This window comes from Trichechus manatus, unplaced genomic scaffold (genome assembly GCF_000243295.1).
Source record: "Trichechus manatus latirostris isolate Lorelei unplaced genomic scaffold, TriManLat1.0 scaffold00117, whole genome shotgun sequence".
NCBI lineage: Eukaryota > Metazoa > Chordata > Mammalia > Sirenia > Trichechidae > Trichechus > Trichechus manatus.
In genome coordinates this window covers 1,181,981-1,202,565 of record NW_004444053.1, presented here as the reverse complement: position 1 = coordinate 1,202,565, position 20,585 = coordinate 1,181,981, and the positions used below count along the sequence as shown (strand labels likewise).

The 20,585-nt window shown below is 39.9% G+C and overlaps 1 protein-coding gene across 2 annotated transcripts in view; it reads right to left on the bottom strand.

The window, feature by feature from the left end:
- Positions 1–15,063: 15,063 nt before the first annotated feature.
- SFT2D2 (SFT2 domain containing 2) overlaps positions 15,064–20,585 on the bottom strand; it is a 21,446-nt gene continuing 15,924 nt past the window's right edge. For both annotated transcript variants that reach the window (XM_004384085.2, XM_023738432.1), the window contains one exon: positions 15,064–19,795. In XM_004384085.2, the coding sequence (XP_004384142.1) occupies positions 19,756–19,795 (40 nt within the window). In that variant the 3' untranslated portion in view covers positions 15,064–19,755. The remainder of the gene's footprint in view (positions 19,796–20,585) is intronic.

Here is a 20,585-nt window from a genome sequence, read left to right as displayed (position 1 = left end):
AAAAAAAAAAAAAGGTCGAGAAGGGAGAGGGTTGACATGTTGTGGGGTTGTTAACCAATGTCGTAAAACAATATGTACTACTGTTTCATGAGAAACTATTTGTTCTGTAAACCTTCACCTGAAGTACAATAAACAAAAAAAAAAAGAAATACAAGATTTGTTTAAACTTAGGAAAATAGGGGTAAATATTAAGGTAACCACAAAAGAAACTAACAATCCTACACATCAAAATAAAACACAAGAAAAATATACAGACTCAGCAAATACAGTATCAACAATGAAAAAGATGAAAGAAGATAAAGAAAAAGAACTCAGCACAGAAAATTAAATGGAACAAAGAAATTGTCAATAACACACAAAACAAGACATCAAAATGACAGCACTAAACTCATACCTATCAATAATTATGCTGAATGTCAATGGACTAAACGGACTAATAAAGACACAGAGAGTGGCAGAATGGATTAAAAAAAAACAATCCATCTATATGTTGCCTAAAAGAGACAAACCTTAGACTTAAAGATACAAACAAACTAAAACTCAAAGGATGGGAAAAAATATATCAGGCAAACAACACTCAAAAAAGAGCAGGAGCAGCAATATTAATCTCTGACAAAATAGACTTTAAAGTAAAATCCACCACAAAGGATATGGAAGGACACTACAAAATGATTAAAGGGTCAATACACCAGGAGGACATAAGTATAATAAATATTTACACACCCAATGACAGGGCTCCAAAATACATAAAACAAACTCTAACAGCACTGAAAACAGAGACAGACAGCTCCACAATAAGAGTTGGAGACTTCAACACACCACTTTTGGTGAAGGACAGAACATCCAGATAGAAGCTCAACAAAGATATGCATGATCTAAATGCCAGAATCAATGAACTAGATCTCATAGACATATACAGAACACCCAACAGCAGCCAAGTATACTTTTTTTTTCCAACGCACATGGAACATTCTCCAGAATAGACCACATATTAGGCCATAAAGCAAGCCTTAACAAAATCCAAAGCATCAAAATATTAGAAATTATTTTTTCTGATCATAAAGCCATAAAAGTAGAAATCAGTAACAGAAAAAGCAAGGGAAAAAAATCAAACACATGGAAACTGAACAACACATTGCTCAAAAACTACTGGGTTAAGAACAAAGAAATTCACAGAATCAAATGAGAATGAAAACACATCCTACCAGAACCTTTGGGAAACAGCAAAAGCAGTGCTCAGAGGTCATTTTATAGCAATAAATGCACACATCCAAAAAGAAGAAAGGGCCAAAAATCCAAACATTAACCTTACAACTCAAACAAGTAGAAAGAGAGCTGCAAAAGAAGCCCTCGGGCACCAGAAGAAAGCAATAATAAAAATTAGAGGAGAAGTAAATGAAATAGAAAAACAATTGAAAGAATTAACAGGACCAAAACCTAATTCTTTGAAAAGATAAACAAAACCATTGGCCAAAGTGACAAAAGAAAAACAGGAGAGGAAGCAAATAACCCAAATAAGAAATGAGATAGGCGATATCACAATAGATCCAACTGAAATTGAAAGAATTGTAACAGAATACTCTGAAAAATTGTACTCTAACAAATTTAAAAACCTAGAGGAAATGGACAAATTTCCAGAAACATACTATCTACCTAAATAACACAAACAGAGGTAGAACAACTAAATAAACCTATTAACAAAAGAAGAGATTGAAAAGGTATTAAAAACCTCCCAATAAAAAAAAAAAAAACCCTTACCCTGACAGCTTCGCTGGAGATTTCTACCGAACTTTCACAGAAGAGTTAACACCACTACTACTAAGGTATTTCAGAGCATAGAAAAGGATGGAATACTCACAAACTCATTCTATGAAGCCAACATAACCCTGATACCAAAACCAGGTAAAGACACCACAAAAAAAGAAAATTACAGACCAACACCCTCATAAACATAACACAAAGATCCTCAACAAAATTCTAGCCAATAGAATTCAATAACATATCAAAAAAAAATAATCCATCATGAGCAAGTGGGATTCATACCAGGTATGCAGGGATGGTTCAACATTAGAAAACCAATCAATATAATCCATCATATAAATAAAACAAAAGAACCACAGGATCTTATCAATCGATGCAGAAAAGGCATTTGACAAAAACCAACACCCGTTCATGATAAAAACTCTCAGCAAAATAGGAATAGAAGGGAAATTCCTCAACACTATAAAGGGCATTTATACAAAGACAACAGCTAACATCATCCTAAATGGAAAGAGTCTGAAAGCATTCCCCTTGAGAACAGGAACCATAAAACGATGCCCTTTATCATCACTCTTATTCAACATTATGCTGGAGGTCCTAGCCAGAGCAATTAGGCTAGAAAACGAAATAAACAGCATCCAAATTGGTAAAGAAGAAGTAAAAATATCCCTATTCACAGATGATCTGATCTTATACACAGAAAACCCCAAACAATTCACAAGAAAACTAGTGGAACTAATAGAAGATTTCAGCAAAGTATCAGGATACAAAATAAACATATAAAAATCAGTTGGATTCCTCTACACCAACAAAGAGAACTTCGAAGAGGAAATCACCAAATTAATGCCATTTACAATAGCACCCAAGAAGATAAAATACTTAGGAATACATCTAACCAGAGATGGAAAATACCCATACAAAGAAAACTACAAGGCACTACTGCAAGAAACCAAAAGACCTGCACAAGTGGAAAAACATACCTTGCTCATGGATAGGAAGGCTCAATATTGTGAAAATGTCAGTTCTACCCAAAGCGATCTACAGATACAATGCAATCCTAATTCAAATTCCAACGGTATTTTTTAATGAGATGGAGAAACAAATCACCAACTTCATATGGAAAGGAAAGAAGCCCCAGATAAGTAAAGCACTACTGAAGAAGAAGAACAAAGTGGGAGGCCTCATGCTACCTGATTTTAGAACCTATTATACTGCCATGATAGTGAAAACAGCCTGGTGCTAGTACAACAACAGATACATAGACCAATGGAACAGAATTGAGAATCCAGACGTAAATTCATCCACTGATGAGCAGTTGATATTGGACAAAGGCCCAAAGTCCGTTAATTGGGGAAAAGACAGTGTCTTTAACAAACAGTGCTGGCATTAACTGGATATCTACCTGCAAAAAACTGAAACAAGACCCATACCTCACACCATGCACAAAAACTAACTAAAAATGGATCAAAGACCTAAATATGAAATCTAAAATGATAAAGATCATGGAAGAAAAAAACAGGGACAACGCTAGGAGTCCTAATACATGGCATAAACAGAATACGAACCATATGTAACAACGCACAAACACCAGAAGAGAAACTAGATAACTGGGAGCTCCTAAAAGTCAAACACTTATGTTCATCAAAAGACTTCACCAAAACAGTGAAATACAACCTACAGACTGGGAAAAAAATTTTGGCTACAACAAATCCAATCAGGGTCTAACCTCCAAAATCTACAAGATACTGCAAAACCTCAACTACAAAAAGACAAATAACCCAAATAAAAAACAAGCAAAGGATATGAACAGGTGCTTCACCAAACAAGATTCAGGCAGCTAACAGACACATAAGGAAATGCTCATGATCATTAGCCATTAGAGAATTGCAAATCAAAACTACAATGAGATACCATCTCACCCCATCAAGGACAGCATTACTCTAAAAAATACAAAATAATAAATGTTGGAGAGGTTGTGGGGAGACTGGAACATTTATACACTGCTGGTGGGAATGTAAAATGGTACAATCACCTTGGAAATCAATTTGATGCTTCCTTAAATAGCTAGAAACAGAAGTGCCATATGAGCCAGCAATCCCACTCCTTGGAATATATCTTAGAGAAATAAGAGCCAAATAGATATACACGCACCCATGTTCACTGCAGCACTGTTCACAATAGCAAAAAGACGGAAACAACCTAGGTGCCCATCAACGGATGAATGGATAAACAAATTATGGTATATTCACACAATGGAATTCTATGCAACCATAAAAACAACGATGAATCTGTGAAACATCTCATAACTTGGATGAATCTGGAAGGAATTATGCTGAGTGAAATCAGTTGCAAAAGGACAAATATTGTATAAGACCAGTATTATAAGAACTCAAGAAATGGTTTACAACACAGAAGAAAACATTCTTTGATGGTTACAAGGGTGGGGAGGGCGGGAGAGGGGTATTCACTAACTAGGTAGTAGATAAGAATTATCTTAGGTGAAGGGAAGGACAACTCACAATACAGGGGAAGTCAGCACAATTGGACTAAACCAAAGCTAAGAAGGTCCCTGAATACTACCAAACACTTTGAGGGACAGAGTAGCAGGGGTGGAGGTCTTGGGGCCATGGATGCAAGGGACATTTAGGTCAATTGGCATAGCAAAGTTTATTAAGAAAATGTTCTGCATCCTATTTTGGTGAGTGGCATCTAGGCCCTTAAACGCTAGAGAGTGTCCATCTAAGATGCAGCAATTGGTCCCAACCCACCCGGAGCAAAAGAGAATGAAGAATACCAAAGACACATGGAAAATATTAGTACAAGAGACAGAAAGGGCCACATAAACCAGAGACTCCATTAGACTGAGACCCGAAGAATTAGACGGTGCCAAGCTACCACCAATGATTGCCCTGACAGTGAACACAACAGAGAGTCCCTGACGGAGCAGAAGAAAAGTGGGGTGCAGAAATCAAATTCTAGTAAAAAGACTGGACTTAATGGTCTGAGACTGGAGGGACCCCAGAAGACATGGCCCCCTGACTCTCTGTTAGCCCAGAACTGAAACCATTCCCAAGGCCAAATCTTCAGACATAGATTAGACTGGACTATAAGATGTGAACTGATTGATACTCGTGAAGAGAGTGCTTCTTACCTCAAGTAGATACATAAGACTAAATGTCCAGATGCGAGACGTGGAGGCAAAAAGGGACAAGAGCTGGTTGAAAGAACATGGGAAATCTGGAAAGGAGGATTGTGCTGTCACATTACAGGGAGAGCAACTAGGGTCACAAAACAATGTATGTATAAATTTCTGTATGAGAAACTAACTTGAAATGTAAACTTTCCCTTAAAGCACAATAAAAAAAAAGACAACGAACAGTTTAAAAAAAATCAATGAAACTAAAAGCTTTTTTTTTGTACTTTAGATGAAGGTTTACAAAGCAACTTAGTTTCTTATTAAACAATTAATACACATATTGTTTTGTGACATTGGTTCCAAATCCCACGGCATGTCAACAGTCTCCCCTTCTCGACCTTGGGTTCCCCATTTCCAGCTTTCCTGTCCCCTCCTGCCTTCTCATCCCTGCCCCTGGGCTGGTGTGCCCATTTAGTCTCAGATTGTTTTATGCACCTGTCTAGTCTTTGGCTGATGGGTGAACCTCAGGAATGACTTCGGTACTGAGTTATAATGGTGGTGTCAGGGACCGTACTCTCCGGGTTTCTCCAGTCTCTGTCAGACCAGTAAGCCTAGACTTTTTTTGTGTGAGTGTGAGTTAGAATTTTGTTCCACATTTTTCTCCAGCTCGGTCAGGGACCCTCTATTGTGATCCCTGTCAGAGCAGTCGTTGGTGGTAGCTGGGCACCATCTAGTTCTGCTGGACTCAGTCTGGTGGAGGCTGTGGTAGTTGTAGTCATTAGTCCTTTGGACTAGTCTTTCCCTTGTGTCTTTGGTTTTCTTCGTTCTCCCTTGCTCCTGACTGAGTGGGACCACCGGAGCATCTTAGATGGCTGCTCACAAGCTTTTAAGACCCCAGAAGCTACTCACAAAATAGGATGTAGAACATTTTCTTTATAAACTATGTTATGCAAATTGAGCTAGATGTCACCCAAGACCATGGTCCCCAGCCCTCAGCCCAGTAATTCAGTCCCTCAGGAAGTTTGGACGTGTCTATGAAGCTTCCATGACCTTGCCTTGGACAAGTTGTGTTGGCTTCCCCAGTATTGTATACTGTTTTACCCTTCACCAAAGTTACCACTTACCTAGTGTCTATTTAGCGTTTTTCCCTCCCACTCCTCCACTTCTTCGTAACCATCAAAGATTGTTTCTTCTTGTGTGTAAACCTTTTGATGAGTTTTTATAGTAGTGGTCTCATACAATATTTGTCCTTTTATGATTGACTTATTTCACTCAGCATAATGCCCTCCAGATTCATCCATGCTGCGAGATGCTTCACAGATTCATCATTGTTCTTTACCCTTGCATAGAATTCCATTGTGTGTATGTACCATAGTTTGTTTATCCATTCATCTGTTGATGGGCACCTAAGTTGTTTCCATCTTTTTGCTACTGTGAATAATGCTGCAATGAACATGGGTGTGCATATGTCTATTCATGTGATGGCTCTTATACCTCTAGGATATTCCTAGGAGTGGGATTGCTGGATCATATGGTATTTCTTTTTCTAGCTTCTTAAGGAAGCACCATATTGTTTTTCCAAAATAGTTGTACCATTTTACATTCTCACCAGTTGGGCATAAGAGTTCAAATCTCCCCACAGCCTCTCCAACATTTGTTATTTTCTGTTTTTTTTTTTTGATCCCTTCGAGGAATGTCAGGGTGAGATGGTAACTCATTGTGGTTTTGATTTACATTTCTCCAATGGTTAGTGGGAAACCCTGGCGGCATGGTGGTTAAGAGTTCGGCTGCTAACCAAAAGGCCGGCAGTTCAGATCCACCTTGGAAATCCTATGGGGCAGTTCTACTCTGTCCTATAGGATCGCTATGAGTTGGAATTGACTTAACAGCAATGAGTTTGGTTTGGGGGTTAATGGCTAGTGATTGCGAGCATTTCCTCATGTATCTGTTAGCCGCCTGAATCTCCTCTTTGGTGAAGTGTCTGTTCATTTCCTTTGCCCATTTTTGAATTGAATTATTCGTCTTTTTGTTATAGAGGTGTTGGACTTTCCTGTATATTTTAATGATTAGAACTTTGTCGGATTTGTCATAGCCAAAATTTTTTTCCCAGCCTGTGGGTTCTCTTTTTATTCTTTTGGTGAAGTCTTTTGATGAGCATAGAAGTGTTTAATTTTTAGAAGATCCCAGTTAACCAGCTTATCTTCTGGAGTTTGTGTGTTGTTATGGTTTATACCCTATTAACGTCATGTATTAGGGCCTCTAGTGTTGACCCTATTTTTTATTCTATGACCTCTATAGTTTTGGGTTTTATGTCTTTGATCCATTTTGAATTAGTTTTTGTGTCTGGTGTGAGGTATGGGTCCTGTTTCATTTTTTTTGCAGATAGACATCCAGTTTTTTCAGCACCATTTGCTAAAAAGACTGTCTTTTCCCTATTTGATGGACTTGGGCTGTTGTCGAAGATCAGGTGACCGTAGATGGATGGATTAACATCTGGGTTCTCAATTCGGTTCCATTGGTCTGTCATTGTACCAGTACCACGCTGTTTTGATTACCGTGGCTATACAGTAGGTTCTGCTGTCAGGTAATGCAAGTCCTCCTACTTTATTGTTCTTCTTCAATAGTGCTTTAACCAGGGCCTCTTCCCTTCCCATATAAAGTTAATGATTAGTTTTTCCATCTCTTTAAAGAATGCTATGGTTATTCGGATCATGATTGCATTGTATTTGTAGATTGCTTTGGGTAGAATGGAAACCCTGGTGACAAAGTGGTTAAGTGCTATGGCTGCTAACCAAAAGATGGGCAGTTCGAATCCACCAGGTGCTGCGTGGAAACTCTATGGGGCAGTTCTACTCTGTCCTATAGGGTTGCTTTGAGTTGGAAATCAACTCAACAGCAACAGGTTTGGTTTGGTTTTCGGTAGAACTGACATTTGCACAATGCTTAGTCTACCTATCCGTGGTCATGGTTTATGTTTTTCCATTTATGTAGGCCTCTTTTGGTTTCTTGCTGTAGTGTTTTGTAGTTTTTTTTGTATATGTCTTTTGTATCCCTGGTTAGATTTATTCCTAAGTATTTTATTTTTTTAGGGGCTATTATAAACAGTATTGTTTTTCTGATTTCCTTTGCAGCATTCTCTTTATTGTTGTGTAGGAATCCAACTGATTTTTGTATGTTTATCTTGTATCCTGCTACTCTGCTGAATCTTTCTTAGTTCCAGTAGTTTTCTCATGGAGTCTTTTGGGTTTTCTATGTATAGTATATCATCTGCAAACAGGGACAGTTTTACTTCTTCATTACCAATTTGGATGCCCTTTATTTCCTTTTCTTGCCTTAGTGCTCTAGCCAGGACATCCAGCACAATGTTAAATAGGAGTGGTGATAAAGGCCTTCTTTGTTCCTGTTCTTAAAGGGAATGTTTTCAGCCTCTCTTCATTAAGAATGATATTGGCTGTTGGTTTTGTATAGATGGCCTTTATTATGTTGAGAAATTTCCCTTCTATACCTATTTTATTGAGAGTTTTTATCACGAATGGGTGTCAAACTTTGTCGAATGCCTTTTCTGCATCAACTGAGATGATCATGTGATTCTTTTATTTGTGGTGGATTACGTTGATTGTGTTTCTAATGTTTAACCATCCTTGCAGACCTGGTCTGAATCCCACTTGGTCGTGGTGTATTATTTTTTGATCTGATGCTGAATTCTATTGGCTAGAATTTTGTTGAGAATTTTTGCATCTATATTCATGAGAGTTGGCCTGCAATTTTCGTTTTTTTTTTTTTTTTTTTTTTAATGTCTTTGCCTTGTTTTGGTATCAGGGTTATGCTGGATTCATAGAATAAATTCGGAAGTATCTCTTCCATTTCTCATTCTGAAATAGTTTGGGTAGTACTAGTGTAAACTCTTCTCTGAATGTTTGCTAGAATTCTCCAGTGAAGCTACCCGGGCCAGGGCTTTTGTTGGGAGTTTTCTTTTTTTTTTTTTTAATTACCTTTTCCATCTCTTCTTTCGGGTCTGTTCAGATTTTCAACTTCAGTTTGTGTTAGTTTGGGTAGATAGTGTGTTTCTAGAAATTTGTCCATTTCCTCTAGGTTTTCAAATTTTTTGGAGTATAGTTTTTCATAATAGTCTGTTATGATCCTTACTTCAGTTAGGTCTGTTGTAATGTCCCCCATTTCATTTCTTACTTGCGTTATTTGCATCATTTCTTGTTTTTCTTTTGTCAATTTGGCCAATGGTTTGTTGATTTTATCCTTTCAAAGAACCAATTTTTGGTTTTGTTGATTCCTTCTATTGTTTTTCTATTCTGTTTCATTTATTTCTGCTCTGATCTTTATTATTTCCTTTCTTCTGGTGGCTGTGGGCTTCTTTTCTTTTCTCTTTTTATTTGTTCAAGTTGTGTAGCTAATGTTTTGATTTTGCCCCTTTCTTCTTTGATGTATGCATCTATTGCTATAAATTGACCTCTGAGCACTGTCTTTGCTGTGTTCCGAAGGTTTTAGCATGATGTATTTTTATTCTTGTTTGATTCTAGGAATTTTTTGATTCCCTCTTTGATTTCTTCTATTACCCAGCGGTCTTTATGCAGGGTGTTATTCAGTTTCCATGTATTTGATTTTTTTTTTCCCTTGCTCTTCCTGTTACTAATTTCTACTTTGATGCCATTGTGATCAGAGAAGACACTTTGTATTATGTCAGTTCTTTGGATTTTGTTGAGGGTTGCTTTGTGGCCTAAGATGAGGTCTACTCTGGAGAACGTTCCATGTGCATTGGCAAAGAATGTGTACTTTGCTGCTGTTGAGTGGAGTGTTCTATATATGTCTATGAGGTCAAGTTGGCTGATTGTGCCCTTTAGGTCTTCTGTATCTTTGTTGAGTTCCTTTCTAGATGTTCTGTCCTTTGCCAAGAGTGGTGTGTTGAAGTCTCCTACTATTTTTGTAGAACTATCCATTTGTCTTTTCACTGCTGTTAAAAAGAGTTTATTTTGGAGCCCTGTCATACGGTGCATAGGTAAATTTCTTATGGTTATAGCTTCATGGTGGATTGCCCTTTTAATAATCATTATTTAACGCCCCTCTTTGTCTTTTATGGTAGATTTTATTTTAAAGTGTATTTTATCAGAGATTAGTATTGCCACTCCTGCTCTTTTTTGGTGGCTGTTTGCTTGGTATTTTTCCACCCTTTGATTTTTAATAAATTTTTGTCTTTGTTTATAGGTGTGTCTCCTGCAGACAGCATATTGTTGTCTATTTTTTTTAATCCATTCTGTCACTCTCTTCTTTATGGGTGAATTTAAGCCATTTCTGTTCAATGTGATTATTGATACGTGTGAGTTTACTGTCGTCATTTGGTAGTATTTTTTGTGGTGCTGATGTTTTCTTTGTTCCTCTTACTCTTCTGTGAATTCCTTGCATAATTTCTTTAAGTTTCATTTTTGTAGATTTTGTTTACTGAGAATTTATGTTTTACTTCATTTTGATGAGATTTGTTAACTTTGTGGTTACCTTGAAATTTACCCTTATCTTGCTAACTTTAGACCAGTCTTTTATTACTTGATAATGCCTTGACATCCTCTCCATTCGAAAGTTCTATAGCTACACCATTTATTCCCTCTTCTATTGTTTTGATATTGTCATTTACAGGTTGACGTCTCTGGTTCCCTATTGTAAATTTTTTAGTTTTGTTTTATTCTTGAGAGTTCATTGTCTAGGTTGGTTATCTGGCTGATGCTGTCTTATGTGCTGGATTCAGGTTGTTGTCTGATGTTGCTGGTTCTCTAACTGAAGAACTCCCTTTAATAATTCTTGTAAGTTTGGTTTGGTTTCTACATAGTACCTTAATTTCTGTATATCTGGAAATGTCCTAATTTTGCCATCATATTTGAGTGTGAGTTTTGCAGAATATATTATTCTTGGTTGGCAGCTTTTTTTTTTTCTTTCAAGATTTTATATATGTCATCCCATTGCCTTCTTGCCTGCACAGTTTCTGCCAAGTAATCAGAGCTTAGTCTTATTGTTTCCCCTTTGTATGTGACTTTTCATTTTTCTCAAGCTACTCTCAAGATTGTCTTCTGTTTTAGAGAATGTGATTATCACGTCTTGGTGACTTTCTTTTGGGGTCTATCCTACATGGGGTTCATTGAGCTTCTTGGATAGCTGGCTTTTTGTTTTTCGTATTAGGGAAGTTTTCTGTCAGTAAATCTTCAGTGAGCCTCTCTGTGTTTTCCATTTTCTCCCCATTCTGGAACACCGATCACATTAAATTTTTACTTTTGATTGTATCCTACATCTTTCTCAGGGTGTCTTCATTTTTCTTCATTTCTCTGATTTTTCCTCCAAGTGGTATCCAAGGATTTGTCTTCAATTTCACTGATCCTGTCTTCCATTGTTTCAGATTTGCTGCTAAAACCTTCTACTGCCTGTCCATTTCTGAAACCCTGTTGTTTCACTTTTGGACTTCTAATTGTTTTTGTATGATCTCTAGTTATTTATTTTGACATTTTGTTCCTGTATTATATTCCTGACTTCTTCCATTATTTTGTCTGTCTTTTCCATGATTTTGTCTAATTTTTCCTTATTTTCCTTCATCTGTTGGAGAACCCTGAATATTAGAGTTCTGAATTCTCTATCAGGTAGTTTCAGTTCCTTTTCTTCTAGAAGGTTATCTGGTGTTTATTCTGGTTGCTTTCTGGGGCCGTCCTCTCCTGTTTTTTTGATGTTTTGATATTGTCTGCTGTCTCCAGGACATTTAGGAATTATTTTCTTCATTATTGATTGTAGATTTGATTGTTTCACCCTGCTTTTTTATTTGGTTATGTCTGGGCAGGTGGGCTGGATGTGTTTTGTTGCTTGCTTGCCTGTGGGCATGATACTGCTCACCACCCAAGTCAGAAGGATCAGTGCAGCAGGGTGGGTCCAGCGGGCATGGAGGGGCAGGGATGGGTAGTTTGTGGCATGAACTGGGGGCAACAGGACAGGGCTGGGGGGCAGCGCAGGGTGGGGCCCAGGGGACCACATCAGTACCACCCGGAGACATGGCACTCAGCACACAGTGCAGATAGGCAGGGGGGAAAGAGCAGATGTGATGTGCAGAGCTAAGTGGATGGGTGAAGGGAGAGAAAAAAAGGCAAAAAAAAAAAAAAAGCAAAAACGAAGTAGAAAAAGAAAAAAGTAAATAAAATGGTGCAGTAGGATTCAGTGGGTGGGAGTAAGGCAGACCCAGCAAGGCCACGCGCTGGTGGTTCTCTAGCTGAGCAGTGCGGCTGGCCTGTCAAGCAGCAGCGTGGGTGGCGCACGGGACTAGGTGGGTGAGAGAAAGGAAAGAGGAGAAAGACAGAGAAAAACAACAAAAGAATATGGTGGCTGTTAGGGGCGAAAGTGGGGTGGTGGCAAGGTGATGTCTCTCTCATCTCGTGGCATGGCATGGCCCATCAAGAAGGGGCAGCATAGGGCCTAGGTGGGAGGGAGAAGGAAAAGAGAAGGGGAAAGATAAATATAAAATATGGCACAGAGGGAGCTGGCCTGTGAAGGCGGCACAGACCCCGGGAGGCTGTCTGCCAGAGGGTCTCCCGCCAAGCGGTACAGCACAGCCCACTAAGAAGCTGGTAGCAGCACACGAGGCTGAGCTGATAGGAGAAAGGAAGGGAGAGAGAGAAGAAACAATAACAACAACAGGGAAAAAAAGACCAAAAAAAAAACAATAAATGAATAAAATAGCCCTGAGGGAGCCGGCCAGGCCTCAAGCAGTGACTCTCCAACCGAGCTGTGCAGCACGGCCTCTCCAGAAGGGGTGGAGTAGTGCACAAGGCTGGGTGGGTGGGAGGAAGGAAAGGAGAAAGAAGAAACAGAAAAAGAACAAAGCAAACAAACCAAAAAAATCACAGCCCATCAAAAAGTGGAGGGGATAGCACACAGGGCTAGGTGGGCAAGAGCAAGGAAAGGAAGGAAGGGAGAGAGAAGCAACAAAAAAAAGCCAAAAAACAAGTAAACAAAAAAAAAAGAACACAGCCAAAAAACCAAAAAATCACAGTCCATCAAAAAGGGGAGGGGATGACACATGGGGCTAGCTGGATGGGAAAAATGGAGGGAGAGCGAGCGAAGCAACAAAAAAAGCCAAAATATCAATATTAAAAAACAAACAAAAAAAATGGCACTGAAGGGGCCAACTGGTGGGGCAGACCTCGGCGGCAGGGAGCTACTGTCTCTCTTGCCAAGCAACCATGGCCCACTGGTAGGCAGCAGAGGCCAAGAAGAAGAAGGGTGGTGGGTAAGAAAGTGTATACCCCTGGTTACCAGATGCTCTGTCTCCTGCTGGGAGCTCCATGAAGTTGCCTTCCCATACTCCCTGTCCGAAGTTCTTTGGCAGCTGTAGCCCAAGATGGCAAATCCTACCACGTTAGCTGGTATGAGACCTCCACTTGGTAGCTCTCCTTGTTCTCTGTTCTCTGTCAGTTTATTACTCCATTCGGTGCTTGATCAAGTTCTTTATTCCTTCATTTGGTACTTACGGTTCCAGGATTGACATTTCTATTTTACTTAGTTTTTCGGGTGTTTGCTGCAGAGCGATGGACAGCATGGTGCTTCTGTCTACAATGCCATGCTGCCTCTGCCTTAAAAGCTGCTGCTTTTATGTAAAATATAACACATACAGAAATGTGCACAAAACAAAAACGTGATCAATGATTTATCAAACTAAACACCATAAAACTACCACTTGATCAAATAAGACATCAGCACTCCAGAGCACCCCCTCACTTCATGTCCCCACCCAATCATTATCTTCTCCATCCCTCCCCAAAGTAACCACTATCCTAACTTTTATACAAATTACTTCCTTGCTTCTCTTTATAATTTTAGCACCTAAACTCACATCTGTAAAAGTCTAAAGCTGAGTTTTACTTATTAACTTCATGTAATGATAATACAATATATATTAGATGCGCTGGTTGTCCATTTATATATCTTCTTTTAAGTATTTGTTCAAATCTTTTTACCTGGGTTGTCTGTCTTTCAAATGCTCAGTAAAATTGATAAACCTCAAGCTAGACTGATCAAGGTAAAAAGAAAGAAGACACAAATTACCAATATCACCAATGAAAGAAGGGACGTTACAGATCCTACAGACATTAAAATAAGGAAATATTATAAACAACTTTATGATAGTTAATTTTACAACCTAGTTTACACAAAATGACTAAACCAGCTAGATGTGCAGGAATATTCCAAAATAAACACTTAAGGAAATTTCTTACCTTTCAAAAATCTTCAAAACTATCCTTAGACCCACGTTAGCCCCTAAGTCATTTGGAAGAGAAGACTACATATCAATTTAATTCAAAAAACACCTGTAAGTGCCTACAATATGCGCTGCACACTAAGAATTCAAATTGAAGAATACGTTGTCTTTTCTTGTAGACATACAATCTTCATTTGGCTTAGTGACCTCTGGAAAAAATAGACATGAATCAAGAGAACATGAGATTTATCAAACATCACAATGCTATCATTTACTAGAGAAAAAACAAACAAAAAATGAGAATTTCAATGTTTGGGGGGATAAAACAGTGAAAAGGAAACAACACTTAGTGTATGAAATAGATCCTCAAGGTAGGGAAAGTAGCACACGAGAATATATTTTTGGATATGAAAAATGCAGTTATACAATCAGCAGCATTCAAAATCAGTTCTGAGTATCTATATAATTACAAAAATTGATTCATGTTTTAACAAAGTGCTTTTAAAACTCATCATATTAGAACAGGCACAATGCTCTGAAGGCATATAAATCCCCATGGGCTTTTGAATGTTCTCACCCCCAACCTCACAATCCGAATCTATAAAAGCAGGAAGAGATCAGAGTTCATTGGTTGGTTTTTGTTATTTTTTTTCTTTCCTTGTTCAAGGTTGCCAAGTCAAGAAAACATACTGAAAAAGGCAAACTAAAGTCTTTTCACAGCAAACGAGACCACAAAATTGAATGTAAACTATGACTTTCCTTCAGATTACACAAAAACAAGGTTCATTTGTACTTTGAATAGGACCTCTTCTTGTTGCACAGAGGTTAAACAGGCAGAGAGCAACACTCAGCCTCAATTTGATCTTTAAGGATGATTCATAAGGATGTTAAGTCCACGTAGTCCATTTTTATCAGGGACCTTTTGTCCATGTTTTTTTTTTTTTTTTTTTTTGGCTGATTATTAAATGTAGTGACCTTACTTTGTTGTGAATACATACATCATTGTTAATTGTTTATTACAATGCTGTAAACTGATCTTTCATTTTAAACATCCAAGTTTTTTCCTGGCCACTGGCTTCGCTCTTCTCTGATTTCAGATCACTCTGTCTATAAAAAATCATTTTCTAAATTTCTAAACCCATTATCACTTTATTAGCTCAGCTAGAAAGTGTGTAATTGTATATTGTCAAGGTACACTAACGGGCTGCTGCCTGTTAGCCTCACTGGCCTAACAAGAACCCGCAGGAGATCTCTGCCAGGGCTTTACGAAGCCTGTGCAACAGAAACCTGGTAAGCCAATGGTAAAGTGTATCAGGGGCTTAAGAGCATCACCCATGCATCTGGGGCAGAAATGGGAATATCCAGCAATGGAATTCAATTTCCTCTCTCCTGCGTGCACTGGGACCAAGTACCACCACAGCACTTTCCTCTTCACTCGACTCAAAACTCTCAAGATCTCAGAATTTCATAAAATTATGAATAATCAGAATTAGAAAGTACTTTAAAGTCATATAATTTGACTCCCCAACTTTTTAAATAGGAATTTCAAAAAGATTTAGTGTTCTAGTTGTTTTGTTTTGTTTTTTAAATATCAAGAACTACACAGACATAAATCTGTAGTTAACTTTAGTTGAAGGTCTATTAGCTTTTTAAAAAAAGGCTATCTGCAAAGAAACTACTGTACATCTGACAATGTACAAAAAAACAGCCCTTGGATTTAAAAAAAAATCTAGCAAAATGGCTTTATATAGCTTAAACACTGATCTTCGTTTATTTGCAGAAAACAAGGTTTTACCATTCATTGTGAGTTTAAAAGTACTTGCAATCCTGAAGCAACTCTAGTCTGAAGTTATCTGAGGAAAGAGAAGATACCAAAGGCCTGCTGTAGATTGTCCCACAGAAAAATCCAGTCACAGGGCTGCAGTGCAATTTCCTCAGTCCCTAAGCCTCCTCATTTATGCTGCGGCACCTATCACTCTCACAGGGCTATTAAAGCAGAGGCCAAACCAGTATCCCCGCCCCACCGCCACTTCCACTCTTTTTTTAAAGGTATGGCCCACTTCTTATTTATTCGAATGGAAGTATCCAGAAGTAAGTTTATTTGATTACATTTCATGATTTTATTTCTTGTTCACTGAGCATACACAATCAGGGTGGAAGGGGAGTGGCACTCAGGCTGATAAATCTACAAAGCTGCCATGTAAGGCTGATGGGTAGATGGCAGCAACCCTGTAAAAATGCTCAACTGGGGATAGTGTTTCATCCTTCCCAGACACAAGGCAGCTTGTCTGTGACAGAATGTGTCTCAAGCCCCAGCCTGGGCAACAGTAGCTAGCGGCACAGTCATACAGAAGAAGGAAACAAAGGGCTCCCCTGAGCACATTCTTCAAGATAGTGAGACTAGGATGTGGGAGTCAGTGAGTTGCTAAACAGATTTGCCCAATATCAAACAAGCAATCTCTAAGAGACTTCTAAGAGAAGGAGGTGAGGCGGTCAGGACTGGAAACCAGTTCTCTTGGTTTGGAGAGCAGTGCTCCTTCCAACATAGCCGTCACAGAGCCAGTAAGCTTAGGTGAGACAGCGTTCAAGCCAGCACTTCCACACAATTGGACGCATTAACCTTGGAAGAGCACCACACTTTCCGATCTGCAAAACAGTCACCTCAATGGTTCAAGTTCACTTCACTCCCAAAACTCAACGATCTCCATTCACCCAGCAGTGAAAGTGATAGGATGAAAGGCAGGTGGCAGGAAAACAGAGTTCACTGCAGGCCGCAGGGTCTAAAACCCAAACTCTCACACACTCAGCTCACCTACAACTTTAACCAGTGCTGTTGCTCGACAACAGCTTTCAGCAGATTTGAAATCGCCTTCTTCTCACAGCCCATCAAACAAAAACAAGTAGGAAAGCACCCAAAGGGTAAGGCAGCAGAAGAAAAATCTAGGAGTTCACATGCAGGATCATCCAAAAGCTGCCTACAGAGTCCTGACTGCAGCTGTCTGAGCAAACTGCCCCAAATCACAAAACTCAATCCCAGACCACAAAACTCATGGCAGGGCAGAAGTCGTTAAGCCTGATCTCCTGCCAAGAACCCCTCCCCATCACCTTCTGCTGGTGAGATCTGGTACAGGCTCCTTGACCTAAGCCTGTTCCTTCTCCATCATAATGGAGACAAGACCATTGGTATAGCAGTCATTCTGAATGTTAAATGGAGTAAATGTATGGCAGTGTCTACAGTGCTGGACACAGCACGTACTAGGTAAGTATTTGTTAAATAAATAAGATATTCATTCTGTCATCTTCAAAGGTCATCAGTTATTTCTGCCAGGCCCATGCTAAGCACTTGACATATCTCACTGATGCCCTCGATGATCCAGTAGGAACTGTTATCCCCATTTTTCTAACAGATGAGCAAACTGAGAAAGCAGAGGTTTAGTAACTTGTTCAACATGACACAACTAGTAAGTGACTGAATCACAACTCAACCCAGGTCTGCTTGACTACAAAGCCTACTTTCACCACCACTATACTATTCATCTTCAAAGGTATCTCAACCTCATGTCCAACAAAGTCAAGTCTAGCCAATAAAAAGGGCACAGAGGCTTTGCCTTTTAGGTGAACTACTGCAGGCTGCTTGGAGCTCACAGAGCCCACCTATCCTCACACCAGCTCTAAAGAGAAGGAGCCATAAGCACTCCTGACCTCCTTCATGGCCCTGCCTCACACCAGAGCCTCCAGGAGATTCCTGGGATGTGAGAGAACCCCACAAAGGCCAGAGGGTAACATGTAACTTTCCTCCCTGCCTGAAGGCAAGTTTGCGACCTCAATCTAGAAAGGACCTGGGAAGACTGGCTCCAGCCTATGGACCCCATTAGGCATGATACCTCCCCAGTTCAGAATAAAAAGCTAGCTAATCTGAGGTCTCAGCCACAGCAGAATAAAGAAAAGACTAGGAATTCAGAAGTTCAGCAATTAGCCACAAACAAGGAAACAACAAGCAGGCCACTGCCCTTGGTTTGAGGGTACCTGGAGCAGAAGCCTAACTGAGCAGCTCAAAGAGGACCAGCTGGACCTGGGTAAAGGGTAGAAAGGCAAGCCCAGGTAGGCTTCATATGTAGGGGACTGGAGATCCTGGGGTGCCAAGAACTTGGCTGATCAAGATAGGGCACTTATAATGGTCAGACAGCAAGGAGCTGAAAGGAAATACAAGGGACCATTGAACATCCTATGGTCCAAGCAGGAAGCTTTCGAGAAGAAAGATGTGGGTTGGGGGTAGTTCAACTTTAAGTTAAGGGACTGGGACCAGAACAGAAGAGGCACAGGCTTGGCTGATGAAACCAGGGAAAATAGTTACAGGAGGTATCATCAGAGACATGTCAGGAAACTGTAGGTCATGAAGGATGCCTGAAGCTGAGGCACCCAGGCTCTGGGCTCAGCTCTGCTACTGACTGGGGCTCTGACTAGATCTAGCAACCTCTTTGGGCCTCAATTTCCTTGTCTCCTGGTGGGACAGTAAGCCCTTTTTTGTCACAAGGCTCTCGTAAGGATAAAATCCAGTCACGGATACAAAAGCACTTTGTAGGTGCTGAGGCATAAAGCTGAGATATCACCACCCTTCAGTCTGGTATCCTGCTCCAGGGTTTCCTGTACAGGCTGAGGTGCAAACGCTGGGACTATTTAAAGGTCACTGGGCAGGCATGCCTACTTCCTTCTAGCACTCCACTGGCCCTGCTCCAGGTGAGAACAGAAAACAAAATCAGTTTAAGAGCAAATAATTATAAATAATGAAGGGGGAAAAAAAAAAAAAAAACACAGAGCAGTGAGATCTTCCACTTCCTACCAGCTCTTGTCCAGCGTTCTCTGCTGCTGCCTTGTTCTCTCCCAATCTAGTTCCAGAAGATCATAGGTAAAGATATGTACCTGTGTGTGGAGAGGGAGGGACCCAACCCAACCCAACCCAAGAGGGTGCACTGAATGTTGCAAAATACACCCCACAGTCAGGCGTGGGGTCAGGAAAGCAAGAGCGGCCAGGTTCAGATTAAGAAACGGCACCTACTACCAGAAAGTATTCATCTTCCACTTCACTCCACAGCAGGCTCTCCACAGGCTTGTATGCAGCTGTTCCCGACACCAGAGTAGAAGCATGTCCACACTGTGTAGGGCAGTGGTGATGGCTTCCAGGCCGAAGGACAAGTCTGCAAAGTCCCTGTTGGCCCCTCTCATGGCTGAAAACTCTGTCCCTTACTGTTGTATTCCTGTGGTCTCCAACGGGGTTGCCTGTTGCCACCTGGGAATCACTGGCTCCCAAAGCTTATCTGCTGCTGCTTAACAAGGCTTTCATTTATGAGGGTTCAGTGAAACGCCACCCAAAGAAGAAACAGATGCATGAGGAAGACTCCACTCCACTATACAGAACCACCTCTCATACTGCACTACAGACATTTAGGTTTAAGAACATATCATTGCTTCTAAAAAGTAACCCTCAAATGTTCAAATCACAAGCAACACATTGCTGCAAGCTAAAAGGCACATCTCTGTAAGACAGGTTTAGAAAATATCTACAAAACTGTCCACCAGCATCCATCCATTGTGCCTTCCAAAGCTTTGCAAAACCGGCTGGGTGTTATGCAAGACATACAGTAAAACACTTCTTCACAGCATCCCTAGAAAAGAAAAACAAAGATGAATGACAGGTTATAACACCAAAGGCTTCAGTAAGTGGTAAAAACCCTCATGGAGAGTTTTCTGGCACCCAGAGTAGCTGCTGAGTGGAAAGAGTCTCCACTGCAGGGCAGACCCACTTGGTATCCAATCTCGGCTCTGACATTTATTAGTAGTATTATCCTGAGCAAGTTAAGCATTCTGCTTTGAGTTTCAAATTCCCCATTTGTAAAAGGGGATGGCACCACCTATTCTACAGACCGAATAGGTGTTTAATAAACGGTAGCTATCATTATAATCAGAGTCCCTGGATGATGCAAACGGTTAATGTGCTTGGCTGTTAACCAGATTAGAGATTCGAGTCCACCCATAGATGCCTCAAAAGAAAGGCCTGGCAATCTACATCTGAAAAATCAACCACTGAAAACCCTATGGGTCACAGTTCTACTCTGACACAGAGGGTTGCCATGAGTCAGAGTCAACTTGACAGCAACTGGTTGGTTCTGGTTATCATTATAATCAGAAGAAAAAAACAGGAAGAATATACAGACTATCAGAAACTAAAAAATTAGTCAGGACTCTTGTCCTTTAATATCAACCATAATCACAGAATGCACTGAAAGCATTAGGTCAAACAGTCACTCATTCTGGGCAAGCAGAGAAACTTTGTTTTTTTTAATTGTATTTCAGGTGAAGGTTTACAGAACAAATAGTTTCTCATGAAACAGTAGTAGACATATTGTTTTATGACATTGGTTAACAACCCCATGACATGTCAACCCTCTCCCTTCT